At 50.3% G+C, this 16,837-nt stretch overlaps 2 protein-coding genes and 1 pseudogene across 4 annotated transcripts in view; 1 reads left to right on the top strand and 2 right to left on the bottom strand.

The window, feature by feature from the left end:
- PDE10A (phosphodiesterase 10A) overlaps window positions 1-16,837 on the top strand; it is a 777,492-nt gene that overhangs the window by 406,281 nt on the left and 354,374 nt on the right. The window lies entirely within an intron of this gene.
- Window positions 3,979-10,097, bottom strand: LOC108636749 (NKG2D ligand 1-like). Its single transcript, XM_018053455.1, has 5 exons — window positions 9,998-10,097; window positions 6,526-6,789; window positions 6,018-6,299; window positions 5,286-5,418; window positions 3,979-4,434 (listed from the first exon to the last, which is right to left on the bottom strand). The coding sequence occupies exons 1-4, from the start codon at window positions 10,068-10,070 to the stop codon at window positions 5,303-5,305; spliced, it is 735 nt and encodes a 244-aa protein (XP_017908944.1). The 5' UTR covers window positions 10,071-10,097; the 3' UTR covers window positions 3,979-4,434; window positions 5,286-5,302.
- Window positions 7,193-9,917, bottom strand: LOC108636765 (annotated as a pseudogene).

Genomic DNA, 16,837 nt, shown 5'->3' with positions numbered 1-16,837 from the left:
TTGGCGTCTGTCTCTGGTGCACGTCCAGGTCTGTGGTGCGACAACAGGCAAAGACAACATGAAAAACCAAAGGAACCCCTGACCACTGCCCTGGTTGTGAACCCCAGCACTGGGCAACTCATCACCTGGGGAATTATCCAGCGCTGCCTCGCTGCCTGTTTATGAATCCCAACCCTGCGCGCTGTCTGCCTTGTAGCCTCTAGTGGTGGGAATGTGATGGGAGGTGGGTCCTGCAGTTACAGGCTAAGGCCCCCCTCCTCTGCTGTAGAGTGGCTTCCTCGGTCCAAGGACCACGGGGGACCCTGTGAAGCCACAGAGGTGAGCAGAGGACAGGGAGGTGCCACAGTTCTGGTGTCAGTTCTCGGTCCCCTGCTGCTCATCTTTCTTGTCCCCTGTGGCCCTGCTTATGCCAAACCACACGATCACTTCTATCCTATGACAGCTGACCTCTCAGTAGCGATTACCGAGTGGATGAGCCCAGTCCATCCTGACCGGAGGTCCCTTCTCTCCCAGACTCAGGACCATATCAGTAGCCATGTTTAAATGTTAGACTTTCCTCACTCAAGTGGCATGGTCGTGCCTCTGACCCTGTGGGGCTGGGTTGTGATGCTCTGATTAGGATGTCACAAGCTGTCCATGGGGGAGGGAATGGCAACCCACACTGGTATTCTTGCCCGGAGAATCCCATGGACAGAGGGACCTGGTGGGCTATAGTCCATGGGGTCGCAAAGAGTCAGACACGACTGAAGTGACTTAGCAGGCAGGCAGGTTACCCCTGGCACGATTTCCCCGCTGATGGACTTCTGTGTCATGGGTGCCGCAGGGTCCTAGGGTCCCAGTGGCAGATCCCGCCACACTCCTTCCTTCATGTCCTTTCCATGAACACCTTCCACAGCTGAGTTGAGCAGTTGCAGAGGCCTCTGGTCTGCAAATTCTGAAATATTTAGTGTCCAGCCATGATAGAAATGCTTTAGACCAGGCAGATGTAAAAAGGAGATGTGAAGGCATCAGAGCCCTGCATGCTTTCAGGTTATGATTATGCACTAATCTCTGTCATTTTACCCAGAAAAGGGTGGTCTTGCAACATTCTGTTTGCAGCAAAGGAAAGGCAATATGAGAATGTATTCGAACTTCTCAACTATGGCAGCCTTCACCCCATTCCTAACTACAGAGACTTTTCCATCACTGGTTCAAATCTGGAGAATGTGAAATAACCACTGTGTGGGTCTTCACACACCGTGATACCCCTGTAAGCAGGATGCAGGACGGTTATGTACTCAGCACCCTGCATCTCATGCATCACATTAACAACAGCGGGGCCGTGATGATGCTTCAGATCCCCGGACATGATGTGAGTCACACATGGGGTCCATAGGAATGTGGGGTGGCTTCTGCTTCCCAGTGGGCACTTACCTGAGTCAATGGCCACATGGCTCCCGGGGATGGGGAAGGCCAGAGGACTGCTACACTGCGCTTGCCATGGTGATGAGGGCCCGCCTGCTGGAAACTGCATCTCTCTCAGGTAATGGGTTCTTGGTCCTGATAACTGGCTCAGTTCTAGAAACTGGGCAAAGTATCCAGACAAGCTGTTGCGATGGCTGTTTTCAGCGTCCTGATCATCCAGCTTGTGTTCTATTTTCTTTTCGTTTCTTGGGTGTTTTGTTTTCTGGTCGGCTGCCTGGCTTTTGGGATCTTAGCTCCCTGACCAGTGATCAAACCGGGCACCTGGCAGTGAAACCCAGAGTCCTAACCAGTGGAGTCCCAGGGCATTCCCTGTCTCATTCCTTTCAGTCGTGCAGATTGTGTCTAGGTTGGCCGCCCATCCGGGTGTTTGCCTCTAGGATCGCCCTGTGCTGGGACAGCGTCATAGTCTATAGTCAGGACCTGGGAGCCGTCCCATCTCTCTACTTATATCAACCATTGTGCCTGCTTTGTTCCTGACTTGGTGCATCCCCACCTGGAATCTGCATGTGTTCAACCCCTGTTTCTGCTGGAAGCCCACTGGAGACACCATATCTGAGCAGCATCCTGACCTTCAGCAAAAGCCCTCCTGTGTTACCTTCCAGGGCTCCTGGACTTGATCAATAGAAGTTGGTAAAAGGCCAGACACAAATTCAGGGGGGAAAAAAGCTTTATTGGGACTCATGAAGGAGAAAAGACAAGTAACATGTTCCCTTGCTGGCTCCAGAGGGTGGGGGAGCCGGTCCCGCATATGAGATGAGGGTGGGGGCAGGTCCTGGGTCCAGGCCAGAGGGGTGACCTGGGTGGTTTGTTCCCCCTTGGTGGTGCTGTATGCAGGGATCATGACCAGTAGTCTGCTTTTGCTCCCGGCTGCTCTGAAATCCCCTTGGGTTTTTAGTCTATTTGTATCTTGTTGTTGATTATTTTTGCCAACTGCACATGTACGCAATTATTTTTAGTCCCTTATAATTTCTTTGTATTGTGATGCTTGATGTGACTTTTGTCCAGGTACACTCACTGCAGCAAACTCTCCCAGCCTGTCTCATTACCTACTGAGGGGTTCTACACCCTTATTCTTAACAGTTAAGGGGCCAAAGCTTTCTTCTATCAAAACTTCTCCCTGCTGGACAGGGACCACTGAACTGAGCCTCCCCTCAAGGTGCAGAAGCCCCTCACAAGGACCTACATGGATCTGGGCCACCCTCCACTGGAACGGGCTATATTCCTTGAGCCACCAGGAGTGTTATTTCAAACTGGTAGATGCTACTGATGCAAAGTCAATCAAAAGGTTAAAGAAACAAGGGCTAGAAAGGAAAGAACAACAATAGACATTAAAGGGCCTAGAAAGGGAAGGAACCGGGTTAACTTTGGAAGGACTTTCTCTTTTTCTTAAACTCCTGGCAGAGGCGCAATCTCCCATGACAAAATTGTGAAGCCCCTCTACCTGTATATTTAAGGTGCATATTTACACCTTAATATAAGGTGTAGTAATATAAGGTGTATATTTCCTTAATATTGATCTAGAGGGACCGCAGTGAGTGGTGCTAAAGAGGGATCTTAGTTTCCTGCCCAGGAATTGAACCTGGGTAGCTTGGTGTAAAATGAGGAATTCTAGACACTATTCCCTGTGGTCATGTATGGATGTGAGAGTTCGACTGTGAAGAAGGATGAACGCCAAAGAATTGATGCTTTTGAACTGTGGTGTTGGAGAAGACTCTTGAGAGTCCCTTGGACTGCAAGGAGATCCAACCAGTCCATTCTCAAGATCAACCCTGGGATTTCTTGAAGCTCCAGTACTTTGGCCACCTCATGCGAAGAGGTGACTCATTTGAAAAGACTCTGATGCTGGGAGGGATTGGGGGCAGGAGGAGAAGGGGACGACCCAGGATGAGATGGCTGGATGGCATCACAGACTCGATGGACGTGAATCTGAGTGAACTCCGGGAGATGGTGATAGACAGGGAGACCTGGCGTGCTGCGATTCATGGGGTCGCAAAGAGTCGGACACGACTGAGCGACTGAACTGAACTGACTGAACTGAAACACCAGGGGTGAGATGCAAAGTTCCCTTGGCTCTTACCACCTTTGAAAGCAAGAATGTTTCAAGGAGGCAAAAACTGTAAAAACAGATACCAAAGTTATTACTGGAGACATACAGAAATAGTTTGTTTATTTAAGATGGAAGCAAGGTGGAAATATACACCCAGAGAGGAGCGCAGGCGTCCTGAATGAGCAGCACAAAGAAGCTAGGCTAGGGATTTAACACACACATACAGGGCTTCCCTTGTACCTCAGTCAGTAAAGAATCTGCCTGTAGTGCAGGAGACCCGGGTTCGATCCTGGGTTGGGAAGATCCCCTGGAGAAGGAAATGGCAACCCACTCCAGTATCCTTGCCTGGAAAATCTCATGGACAGAGGAGTCTGGTGGGCTGCAGTCCATGGGGTTACAAAGAGTCAGGCACAACTGAGCGACTAACACTTTCACTTTCAGCATAATAAATTATTAAGGGAATAGTCATAAATAAAACTTTCTTCTATTGAAAATAGGCTGAGGTGATTTCTCCAGACACAGAAAGAATCCCTGAGTCCTGTAATAGATGATGGTATTTTTCTTGCAATATCATTAGCAAGAACGAGATCACGAGGCAGAGTCTAATTATCCACAAACTAGAAGACGATGAAAAATGTCCTGTTTGTGGATATTTCTTCAAGTACTTGAATATTTCAGTGTAGAAACTCCATCACTTAGCACCAGGAGAAGGTGGCTAAATAGATTTTTTCTGTTTTTTTTTTTTTAGAAATGCTGTGTAGGATTTCGTCAAATGCGATAAAGCCCTGAAGTGATGCATCTACTGTGACATCGTATCCGGAAAACAGACTCAGGATTCATGGGGTCTGATGTCCTGGATCTAAAGTGAAGAGCAGGAGAAAGGCAGGCAGAGCACCTGCCGTGCTTCCTGGGAGCACCGTCTCCTGCAGAAAAGAAAGAGGCCTTGGTCCAGGGGGCTGAGGAACTCCTCTCACTTTCCTGGGGGGGCCCTTCCCCAGCCCCCCTCCAGCCCCGCCCTCACTGAGGGCTCCTATGTCCTCTACCCACCCCCTACCTCAGGCCCAGCAGCTTCTTGTCACCTCCTCCTTCCTGCATCACAGAGTCACCCCAGGCCCTGACACCCCCTGCTCAGGCTCAGGACTGGAGCCAGTGAGGAATCAATCTGCTCCTTTACTAAGGTCCAGATCCTTCCCAAGGGGGGCCTAAAGGACCAGGAAGCAGGTCCCCAGAGGAGGGGCCTTGCTTCCTGACAGCCTTGGGGGCTACAGGGAAACCTCCTTCCTTCGCTCCCGTCAAGACTCTGAGCCAGTAGCTGACAGCTCTAGGGACCAGAGTCTCTGCCCCCATCTCTTCTTGGTCCCTCCCCGCTATGCACCTCCACCCAGCTCAGACCCACCCATCCGCAGGCACCTCTGCTCAAGGCAGGGCCGCTCAGTGATGGAGGCTCTGGGTCCCCAGGAGGCTGGGGTCGTGCAGGCCATACTGAGTCAGACCTGCTGCTGCTCCAGGAGCACAGGCCTGGCCTCACCCCTTCCCCCAGTCTCTGCTGTGAGGCTCCTGCCTTGCCTGCTTGACCCACGCCACTTCCTGTGAGAACAGGCCTTTGGAGTTGGGTCTGCAATTATTGCTCTTGGGCGATATGGGGTCTTATTCACCTGCTCATTTCTAGGGTGAAGAGGTTCAGTGAGGGGCAGAGGTTGGCTGGGATTCACCTTCCCCGGCCTCACACCAGGCCCTGTGCCCCTGCCTTCCCTCTGAATTCTGCCCTCAGTACCTGCTCCTGAAAAGGACTCAGCCCAGGAAGACAGTTATGACGAAACTGGTGAGGAGCACGGGGAGGATCCAGGTGATGTGCTTGCTGGCTGTGGCCGAGGACTTCACTGTAGGGGGGCCCGTGGTCGGTGATGCTGCAAGGAGAATAAGGGTGAAGCCCTTGTCCAGACCCCAAACCTGGCAGATGTCACCTTAGCCCCCCTGACCCAGGTACCCCTACTATGCAGCCTGTTTGCACCCACACGTGGAGGCCCTTGTGACAGGTCCTCAGACGAGATGGGAGGGAGGGAGGAGCCCAGTCCCCATGGGACTCTGACAGCTAATGGGGAAGCAAGATTTCCAACAGAGTCACTCAGTCCTGCTGTGACATCAGAGATGGTGACATCAGGATGGAGTCCTCAGGAGCTGACAGCAGAGGTGCTATTGACAGATTTCCAGGAGGATTGGTGACATTTAAAGGAAGGTTCCCAAAGAGGGAATGATAAGAAGGAGACTGGAATCATAGAGATGGTCTCATGTTTAGGATCAGTGAGAATCTGTGTCCAACAGTACAAAGGCCTGTGCTGTGAGGAGAGACGCCAGGAGGTGGAAGAGGAAGGAGGGTGACAGAGCATCCCCGGGCCATTGTGCTCCCAGGACAGCTCACGTCTGACGGATCATTTTCACAAACACAGAGGGGTGGGTCCATGTACCTGTGAGAGAATTACCACTTTCTCTTACTCTTATCACTTACCCGAGGTCTTCAGCATTTTCTCCCAGCACACCATAAAATCCCGAAGCCAGGCCCGACAGTCTCCCATGGAGACCTTCTTGAAGAAGTACGTCACACCTCTGTCGTTCTCCCATTTCTCTTTCATCTGCCTCCCTTTAGAATGAACCATTGTCCAGAATCCATTCTTCGAATCAAAGAGGAGGCACAGTTGTCCATTGAAGCCAAACTCCCAGGATGCACTGGTGTGTCCATTGCCTTCACGCCAGCATGTCATCCTGGCCTGCAGGGTCAGAGGTCCTGACCCTACCGAGGAAAAGACAGAGCTCAGCCTCTGGGCTTGACAGATTCTTTGCCCCACCTGGGTCCACCTCCCCTGGGCCCAGCCTGGCCCTGGTCTCTCCTGCAACAGCTGCTCTTCCCACTAGACTACTAGGGAAGGACAATACCCTTTTTTTTTTTTAACCCCGAAAACAGTGGATGCAGCTAAGCCCCCAGTCTACTCCTCCTGCATTTGGATTTTCCAACTCACCCTTGTCTGTGTGTTTCTCTGGTGTAACGTCAGGCATTTGCCCCTTGAGCAAGTCTCCAGTGTCTTTGAGTGTGTCAGTCTGTGTTTCCCAGGTGCTCATACTTTTCACTTCCTCTCCCAGTGGACTAAGGTACTTGATCTTAGCTGTACCACAGTCATAGGAGAGAAAGACCTTTTGATCAATTTCTCCTTGAACCTCACACCATGGCTGATCATCTCTGGGCCGAGGATCAATGGTGAAATTATAGGAAAGAAAACGAGCATCTGTGAAGGCAAAACACAGTGAGGGTGAGGTTGGGGAAAAAAGACCCTGAGGCCCCTTCCCCCAGCCATGTGAGAGTAAAAACTAAAAAGCACTTGTACTAAGCTAGTGCAAGTATTTGTGTTGGAACAGTTTTAAAAACTATTTATTTATAATACTGTTTAAAAATTTCTTGGTCAAAAATTTATACAAACATTTTCAGTTCAACCTAATGAAAGTGATATCTAGAAAATATTCCAATCACTAAGTCTGTCTTAGAAAGTTCAGATGCTATGGCATTCCTAAGGCACAGTGTTCTGGAAGACAATGTGCTTCTGCGGTGTTGGGTGATGTATGTGACTGCCTGGCTCCAGTGGACCTCAGCAGGCACCTTCCTCCTGACGCTGGGGGACTGTGAGAGGACAATCAGACACAGGCCCCCAGGGCTGCCTGGAACCCTGTGAGACACTGGGCCAGCTGCTGGAACTGGGCTTCTCCTCCGAATCTGAGGCCCAGCACAAGCCATCACACAAATGGTTCATCAGGACAGTTGATAGGCTGGGGTATTTGATAACCTTCTTTCATATCTCTAAAGAGTCGACATCCATGTAGGGTATTTGACCCAGAGCTATGAACTCCCACACTATCACTCTGAAGGCCCACACATCACTAGCACTGGAGAACTAAAAAAATTATTTTTTTAATATCTTTTTTTTTTTTTTTTTTGGTTGTAATGGGTCTTAGTTGTGGCACTTGGGATCTTTTTGCAGCATGAAGACTCTCAGTTGCAACATGCTGACTTCTTAGTTGTAGCATGTGGGATCCAGTTCCCCAACCAAGGATCGAACCGGCCCCTTCACTGGGATGGAAACTTAGCGACTGGATCACCAGGGAAGTCTGGAGACCTCATTCTTAACCAAACATTCATGAGCCATCCATCGATCCCACGTTTTCATTGTCCCCCACACAGTGAGAGTCCATGGGGAACAAGATTCTGGAGAGCGGCTATCTGTACTCATAACCTGAGGCTGTCATCAATGGCAGAGCTCTGAGCAGCCAGGTCTTTGTGGAGGACTTTTCTTCTGACAGGTAATCCATTCCACAGGCAATCTGACCCTTGTGGACCAGGTCCTGTTGAGAAATTGCCTGCGGATTTATTGGCCTCTACTAATTTGTGCTGCAGGCTCCCCTGGTGGCCTCAGACAGTAAAAGAATCTGCCCTGCAATTCAGGAGACCCTGAGTTTGATCCCTGGGTCGGAAAGATCACCTGGAGAAGAGAATGGCCACCCACTCCTATTATTCTTGCCTGAAGAATTCCTCGGACAGAAGAGGCTTGGCGGGCTACAGGCCATGGGGTGGCAAGAGTTGGACAGGACTGACTGGCTAATACACACCACAGACACACCAATTTGCAATGCTGTGAAAAACTATTTACGATTCTCCCAATTCATGTAAGGCAATATCACCAGGGGTTTCCTCTATCTTTTATACACACAAGGGAAATAGGAGGAAGATTTCTGTGATGAAGATCTCATAGCTAGCAACATTCAGTGAGAATCATTGTCACCTGAATTTCAGAAGCTTAATCTCTGTTTTTACAAATGATTGCCTGTTCTTTATCTGGATCTTTTTCATCTACACAAATCCCATGGAAATATGCCCGAAACTACCTTCTCGGAGTACATCCTCTCTGTGGATAGAGTTATCCTCTCCTTGGATATTCCAATATCCTTCACCTTCACTCTGGCCTCCAAAAGAGTGGCACTTCTCAAAACACTCCTCTACCCACCCACAAGGTAGGATAACGGGATGGAAGTACCACTGTTGGGTGTGTCTCCTCTCAGATACTGAGTCATCTGGGACATGGCTGAGACAACCTTTGGGAACTACTGGACACTGATGCTGTCTTCGAGTTCAATTCTTGTCATACTATGAAGGTGCAAAACAGCTAATATTATTACTACAGGAAATATAAACTGCATGGCAAACCCCTGCGCTGATATAAAACACACGGGTAGAAATAGCTGGAGTTGCATGAACAGGATCATAAACAGTTCTGCTAGTGGCTTTGTCTAAGACCGAAGCTTTTTGTAAGCACATTTTCTTTCCTTTTCAAATTTCTGAAGAAGGGAAGTTTTTGAAGAATTTACTGTCAAGTTGAGCTGCATTTAGTATTATAACCTCATCATCTACTTTGGCAGAAAAGGAAAGCTAGAGCCAATATAGTGCGTGGAAAGTCCCCCCACCCCGTGCCCCTCGCACGCCCCACCCCCACAAAGCCAGAAATGCTGACCTGGGGCACGTCCACGAAATTGTCTACTTGGAAACCCGCTTATATTCAACTTGGACTCTGCAGGTCAAGTGAAAGGCAGGGCATCTGTTTCGCCGGGTTAAAGGACAGACATAGTGCCCAACAAGGCCACTTCTCTACTAAAAAATTTCTGCATCTAGACCAATGAGCCGAGGCACCTGGTCCCTGCTCAGGAAGAGACTCGCACCAGCCCCGGGGTCGAGGGTGAGGCCCGGGGAACTGGGGGTGGAGCCTGGGGCCAGGGGGTTGGAGCCCTGGGGCCGGGGGTGGAGCCGTGACGCAGAGCCCGGGGCCGGGGGTGGAGCCAGAAGCCACCGCTCTGACAGGAGAGAGCACTCAAGCACGTTTCAGCCAGGAGCGCGCCGCCGCCGCCTCCAGGGCACTCGGGTCCGCTCTGCGTTTCTAAACTTACGGCCGGGAAAGGAGCGCTGGTCCCTCAAGGGCTGGGAGATGTAGGGACCAGAAGGGTCTCTGTTGCACAGGTCGGGGCGGGAGGGTGTGCTTTTCGGGGCGGGTATGAGTCTCTTCTCCGCGGAATGGCCGACTGGTCCCAAACGGCCCGGCTCCAGGGTTCCCAATTCCCAGGGGCGGGCTGGACCCTTGGGGGGGTTTCAACCCTATATCCTGCCGTGTCCCGGCCCCCTCTTCTCCCAGCGTCACTTCCCAAATTCCCGGCATTACTGCTTCACCCAAGGTCACCCTTGTTCTGGCCCGGAGAGCCGGCAAGAAGCCGGGAGGAGCCTCCGAGGACTAAATGGCCCAGGGAGAGGAAAGAGGTGGGGGGCGGCGGCGCCACCCTTTAAAAAGTTTCGCCGAAACCCCGCGGACACCGCCCCCATCCCCTTCCCGGCTCATAACCCATCCAACCTCCTCGCGTTCCCCCCCCCCACGCCCCGCGCAGGGTCATCCCCACACTCACCGCTGGACGTTCCGCTGAACAAGACCATCGAAAGCAAAACGAGGAAACCAAGACTGGTCTTGGAGCCATCCATCTATCCCTTTGCCACCTGGATCCCAATTTTTCAGGGAGTGCGAGGCTGCCAAGCCAGAACCCGCGCTCCTCTCCCGCTAGCCCACAGCTGCACTCTGGACCTCCGCTCCTGCCAGGACTGCCTGGCCCGCCCCTCCGCCGACAGGGCCCGCCCCAGGTTTCCTAGCAGTAACCACTAGGAACCCCCGCTCCGGGGGCTGGGCGGGGCATCCTAACAGCTCACTCCCTCTCTAGCCCGGCTTCCCTGTGTACTCGCCCGCCCACTTGCTTACGCGGTGCGCCAACTCTCAATGGTGATAGGAGACCGCCTAGTTCTTGTTGCTGAAGCTGAAATGCCAATACTTTGGCCACCTGATGCGAAGAACTGACTCACTGGAAAAGACCCTGATGCTGGGAAGGATTAAAGACGGGAGGAGAAGGGGACAACAGAGGATGAGATGATTGGAAGGCATCACCGACTCGATGGACATGAGTTTGAGTAAGATCCCGGAGTTGGTGATGGGCTTGCAGTCCATGGGGTCGCAAAGAGTCGGACACGACTGAGCCACTGAACTTAAGGCTCTTGTTTCTCACCTTGTTCCTTATCAGTCTTAAGTCTCTTGTTCCTTATCAGATTGGGGGCATTCAGGCCAGTCATCTGAGTTGGGAGGAGACAAGGAACAAAAGAAAATTCTTGTTCGGGCCACTGGGTCGGGTCAGTCAGCGGACAAGCTTGTCCCTAAGTACCTGAATGGTCAGGGCATCAGTCGCAGTGAGGAAATCCCACCAGAGTCGCCATCTGTTACAGAAAGGGGGACTCCTTGCAGGGTCTGAGAGTGGGCTTTTGTGTAATATTGGGAAATTAATGGTTCCAGGAGACGCATGCTGACAAGGCAAGAGGCTTTTTTGGGAAGGGGATACAGGGCAGAGAGCTGCAGGGTAAGGGAACCCAGGAGTACTGCTCTGCCACATGGCTTGTAGTCTCAGGGTCTCTGGTGATGGAGTTAGTTTCTGGGTCATCTCTTGCCAATCATTCTGACTCAGGGTCGTCCCTGGTGTAAGAAATGTGTTCTGGTGAGCTTTATTGATATTTCTGAGAGTTTATTTATATAGTGCTTACTTTCCCTTAACCCAATTAAATCCAGCTCAGTTACAAATTCATTTTCATTTAAAGACAGAACCAGAGATCTCCTTGTTTTACTGCTTCAGTTTTTAAAATGCTATTTTTCCCCCTCCCTCTGGGGGACCACAGATGGATCAGATGGTTCCTGAGAACCCAGGCGAAAGACTTACATTTTGGAAGGGAGAAATGGAAGCTTCCTTTTTTGTTTGTTTTGTTTTTAAAGCCTTCCAAAATGATTGTGAACAGTGACTGCAGCCATGAAATTAAAAGATGCTTGCTCCTTGGAAGAAAAGCTATGATAAACCTAGACAACATATTAAAAAAGCAGAGACATCACTTTCCCAACAAAAGTCCCTATAGTCCAAAGCTATGATTTTTTCAGTAGTCATGTATCGATGTGAGAGCTGGACCATAAGAAGGCTGAGAACTGAAGAACTGATGCTTTTGAGCTGTGGTGTTGGGGAAGACTCTTGAAAGTCCCTTGGACAGCAAGGAAATCAAACCAGTCAATCCTAAAGGAAATCAGTCCTGAATATTCATTGGAAGGACTGATGCTGAAGTTGAAGCTCCAATACTTTGGCCACTTGATGCGAAGAGATGACTCATTGGAAAAGACCTGGGAAAGATGCTGGGAAAGATTGAAGGCAGGAGGAGAAGGGGATGACAGGGGACGAGATCATTGGATGGCATCACTGATTCAATGGACATGAGTGTGAGCAAGCTCCAGGAGATGGTGAAGGACAAGGAAGCCTAGTTCTTGCAGTCCGTGGGGTCGCAAAGAGTCAGACATGACTGAGTGACTGAACGAGTAACCCATGCCCACAATTGTAGCAGAGCTTTGCAGGAGCAATTGGAGAGAGAAAAGTACATAAAACAAAGATGCTTTTAAATTCACTGACTGAGAGAACCTCCCAATGACTGGAAAATTAACAAACAAGAAACAAAGAGAGGGTCTTACTGGGAAGTGGCCTCTGGGGCACTTTGGCCAGCCCAGCCCAACTCATCTCTCAACTGGCCCTTCTGCAAGGGGGCCAGTGGGAACCTCAAGCCTGAGGTGGGAACACAAAACAAACAAGTGGTGGTGAAAACGGTGACCCAGCACGGAGTCTCTTGGATGCAAAAGGACAGGAGTGGAGGTATGAGGACCAAAGGGGAGCAAAAGGGAGGAGGCACAGAAAAGACTGAAAAACGGAAAGGGAGCCATTGCCGTTTCAGCCCCTGCACCTGCGGGTGTCTATTTATTCAGGCACCAACATGCAGGCTTCCAGAAAGGGCCAGTGAGGGAGGGAGCACCCTGTCCACTGCCCACTGGGGTGATCAAGCCCAGAAACCAGCCCCCTGTACATCGGCTGTGGGCCTGCAGCCCAGAGGTGGGATTCTCACCCAGGAATAAACCAGCATATAGAGAAATCTGCCAGTTCACTGAGTTCCCACAGGACTTCTCTTGGTGGCAGGAAAATAGAAGTGAGAATATGGGTATGATCAGACGTCCAACCACCACCTAATAAGAGGTTTGAACTTATATCATTCTCACAAATCTCCTATGAGGCAGAACCTGCTGCACCAACACCTGCAGGGTTTGAGGTGGGTCTCTCCCACCACCTTGTCATCCATCAAAGTGAGCCACTGACAGCCAGAGAGAGCTTTCTGTCCTAAGTTGAGAGGAGTGATGCTGTCCTTGCTGAGGTCCACTCTCTCAGAAGTATAAGACAGAGAGAGGAGAAGTGGAGAGATAATAGATGAGGGAAAGGGACAAAGGGTGAGGGGGATCGCGATGCCTGAGTGAGGGCCCCGAGGCTCCCAGGGGCCAGGGAGGCAGATCAACCAAACTGGTGACTCTGAGCCGAGGTTCAGGCGCCACTTGTCACCACAGGGAAGTTGCACCCCAAGGTCACAGAGATGCCCAGATGCTCTGGCAGGAAGGGGACAGTAGCCCTTTGTGGTTGCCACAGAGTATGTTAGCTACGGCCTCCTTAATCAATCAGTTCATTCAGTTCAGTTCATTCAGTTGCTCAATTGTGTCCGACTCTTTGTGACCCCATGGACCGCAGCACGCCAGCCCTCCCTGTCCATCACCAACTCCCAGTGTTTACTCAAACTCATGCCCATTGAGTCAGTGATGCTGCAGGGGCAGGGGCTCTGGGTTCAGCAGACTTGGGTATGGCTGGGTGCTGCAGACATGGGTATGGCATAAGTCCTCTTAGTGGAGGTCGCCATTAACCCCACCAAAGAGCTGCCAGAACATACACAGGACTGGGCAAATAGACTCTTGGAGGGCAGGAACAGAACCTTAATCGATAGAAGTGGATAAGAGGCCAGATAAGAAATCCAGGCGAGGCTTCCCTGGGACACGTGCTGCAGTGTGAGGGCGCGAGCACCAGCAACAGGTCTCCTTGCTCATTCCCTTCATGGGGGCAGGGGTGGCGGGCTGGCCCCTTATATGGGGTTAGGGTAGGGGCAGGCCAAGGGTTAGGACCTGAGGGATGGCCTAGGTGCTCTGCCCACCATTGTAGCAGTGCCCTGTGCAGGGATCATACCCCGTACCCTTCTTTTCCAGTTGGGTTTTTTGTCTTTTCATTCATAATTAACCCCAACTTGGCATGCATATCAGTCCCTTATAATTTCTTTGTATTTTGTTGCTGGAGGAGATTATTGTCCAGGTGCAAGCACTCGAGCAAAGGTCCACAGATCCCAGGGTTCAAGTCCTGGCAGATCTCACTTGCACTGTTGGACATGTTTCTTATCCGCGCTTTCCTCTCGGGCTCCCTGGAGTCCATCAGGCTCTCCCATGGAGCTAATGGACTACACACTTTCCTGCCCTTTCGCACCGTGTCCGCCCTGGCAGATTCACTTCTCGGAGCCTTGGATCGCCTCCTCTACCACCTGCCTCGGAAGTTCTGGACTTTCTCTCATGCTGTGTGGGCCAGGCCTTTCTCCAGGCTTCCAAGACCCATCCTAGTGGAAGATCAGCAGCATCTCCTTGGCCTTGCTAAGCCCAGTGACCTGTAATTATAAACTCTTCCTTCTCCAGCTTTGAGTTCTGTGCTCATCCTTCCCCACTGTGATCCTGCTTCCTCAGGAGCAGCCCCCAAAGGCTCCCCATCTCTCCTCAGGACACTCGGAGACATTCTCACAGTCCTCTGTCGTTAGGCCTCTCCTTCTGAGCTGGCCTGGCACACCTCTGGAAAAAATTGTGTCAGTTCATGCTAGGTATGGAGCTTTTGAACAGAGTGGAGATAGGCATATCCAAGGCTGTGTGGGTCCTTTGCCTGATCAAGGCTTCCTCCTCTAACTCAGCCGTAACTAGGGTGTGTTTGGGGTAGGGGATGCAGACAGGGCCGTCCTGTTCTGTCAGCCAGCCCTGCAGCCCTACTCCGCTCTCACATAACTGGGGGAGGAGGCCTATGGGTCTTTTTCTCCCAGCCTCACCCTCACTGTTTTGCCTTCACACATGCTCCCTCTCTTTCCTATAATTTCACCATCAGGCCTCAGCCCAGACCTGGACAGCCATGCTGTGAGGTTCAAGGCCAGGTGGACGGAGAGGTTTTTCTCTCCTATGACCGTGGTCTTGCTAACATCACGTTCATGAGTCCTGTGGGAGAATTCTGGAACTGAGGTCCCTATCGTTTTCCGAGAATTAGAGGGGAGCCTGGTTGATAAATCCCCTAAATGTACTGGAGATGATCATTCTGAACAGGACTAACACTAACAACATCAACCAAAAGGGACGGTAATGAAAGGCTGTCTTGATTCCCGATGTCTATTTTTATCTTATGTTCTTTCTTCATTTCCATCCATGGACCGGAGCTCTTCAATTTGTACTATTTGTGCAGCTGGGGAGGCTCCCTTTAGCGATCATTTATCTCTTACTGAGATAAAAGGTAAATATAAAATATATTCATAATATCTATATTATAATTATATGTTTATATACATATGTATGTATATATTAAAATGGTGGATCGGGGGGCTTCCCTGGTGGCCCAGTGGTAAAGACTCCATGCTTAGACTGCTAGGGGTAGGGGTTTCCTGGTTAAGGAACAAGACCCTACATGCCTCATGGCACAGCCAGAAAATAAAAATGATGCATCTTAATTTCTATCCGGGGAAACTAAAATTTAAACCTTAACCTTTAAATATCAAAACTAAAAAATTAATATAGTCCATTAAAGAAAATCCAGCAATATTCATTACATTAGAAGTTCAAGGTGACATGGGGAAACAGAGTACAGATTCAAAGGCAGAAAAGACCATTCGTTACTGAACTACATGATGAAGTGTTTGAGGCAAATGTGGTATTGTCTTCAAGTTTGAAATGCATCAAGAAATAAGATACATTGATCTTATGAAGATACAAACCCTCCAGCACCATGATCTTGGACTTCCTCCCTACAGAACTGTAGAAAAACCTGTGTTTGTTGTGTAAGCCATCCAGTCTGTGGTCCTCTGTATGACAGGACCAGCCGACTAGTATAGGCTCCTGTGCTGTGCTGTGCCTAGTTGCTCAGTCCTGTCTGACTCTTTGCGACTCCATGTACTATAGCCCTCCAGGCTCCTCTGTCCACAGGGATTCTCCAGGCAAGAATACTGGAGTGAGTTGCCAGGCCCTCCTCCAAGGGATCCTCCCAACCCAAGGATTGAACCTGGGTCTCTCACATTGCAGGTGGATTCTTTTACCATCTGATCCACAAGGGAAGCCCAAGAATACTGGAGTGGGTAGTCTATCCCTTCTCCTGGGGATCTTCCCAACCCAGGAATCGAACCAGGGTCTCCTGCCTTGCAGGTGGATTCTTTACCAACTAAGCTACTTGGGAGCCAAATATAGGCTCCTACCCTCCTACAGAGACTGGGAGATGCCAGCACTATCTCCTTTAATACTTCAGATTCAAAGAGATGGCTCCCAAGGCCCACGCTCTAGAGCCTGCAGGCCATAGCTGCCAAACCCAATTCCATGACGACTGAACCCCACGTGCCTAAGGCCAGTGCTCCACAGCAAGAGAACAAACCTCAGTGAGAAGCCCAAGCACCGCCACTAGAGAGGAGCCCCTGCTAGCTGCAGCTGGAGAAAGCCTGCACGCAGAAACATAGGCACAGGGCAACCAAAAAGAAAAATCTGTAAACAGATGCCACTCCAGTATTCTTCCCTGGGAAATCCCATGGACATAGGAGCCTAGCTGGCTATGGTCCACATGGTCTCAAAGAGTTGGACATGACTTAGGGACTAAACAGCAGCAAAGGAAGTTATACCTTATCAGATAATATCCAGTAGGAAAGCTCATGTCACATAGACTGGCAAATTATTATCTTTCACTGATTCCTTTTCCCGTGGTGTATAGCTTGTCTTAGTTTCTCACTCTTCCTTTCATCTGGGTGGGGTTGGTTGTAGAGTGTGCTAGCACATCTAACTAATCAATGGCCTTAATAAGTCACCTTAAGAAAAAGAAAAAAAGAGATGGCTCCCAGGGCCTGGCAAAAACAGGCCTGAGTTTTAAAACTGGTAAGAGAAAAAGTGACAACAAGATTTTGATATAAAATGTTCTAAGCAAAGGGAAGTCAGAGGCCTAGAGTCTGGAATGAGCTCAAGCTTCATATCAAGTTACAGTTCAGTTCAGTCACTCAGTCATGTGACTCTGCGACCCCATGAATTGCAACATGCTAGGCCTCCC

This window comes from Capra hircus, chromosome 9, assembly GCF_001704415.2.
Source record: "Capra hircus breed San Clemente chromosome 9, ASM170441v1, whole genome shotgun sequence".
NCBI lineage: Eukaryota > Metazoa > Chordata > Mammalia > Artiodactyla > Bovidae > Capra > Capra hircus.
This window is presented reverse-complemented; position numbering and strand designations above follow the sequence as displayed.

What these genes read in the sequence shown, in the direction of transcription:
- LOC108636749 (XM_018053455.1), bottom strand. Translation starts at nt 10,070, where the DNA reads ATGGATGGCTCCAAGACCAGTCTTGGTTTCCTCGTTTTGCTTTCGATG. An exon ending in AGAGAAACACACAGACAAGG is followed by an intron (nt 6,300 to 6,525) that starts GTGAGTTGGAAA and finishes TTTCCTCGGTAG; the next exon opens with GGTCAGGACCTCTGACCCTG. An exon ending in GAAAATGCTGAAGACCTCGG is followed by an intron (nt 5,419 to 6,017) that starts GTAAGTGATAAG and finishes TTCTCCTTGCAG; the next exon opens with CATCACCGACCACGGGCCCC.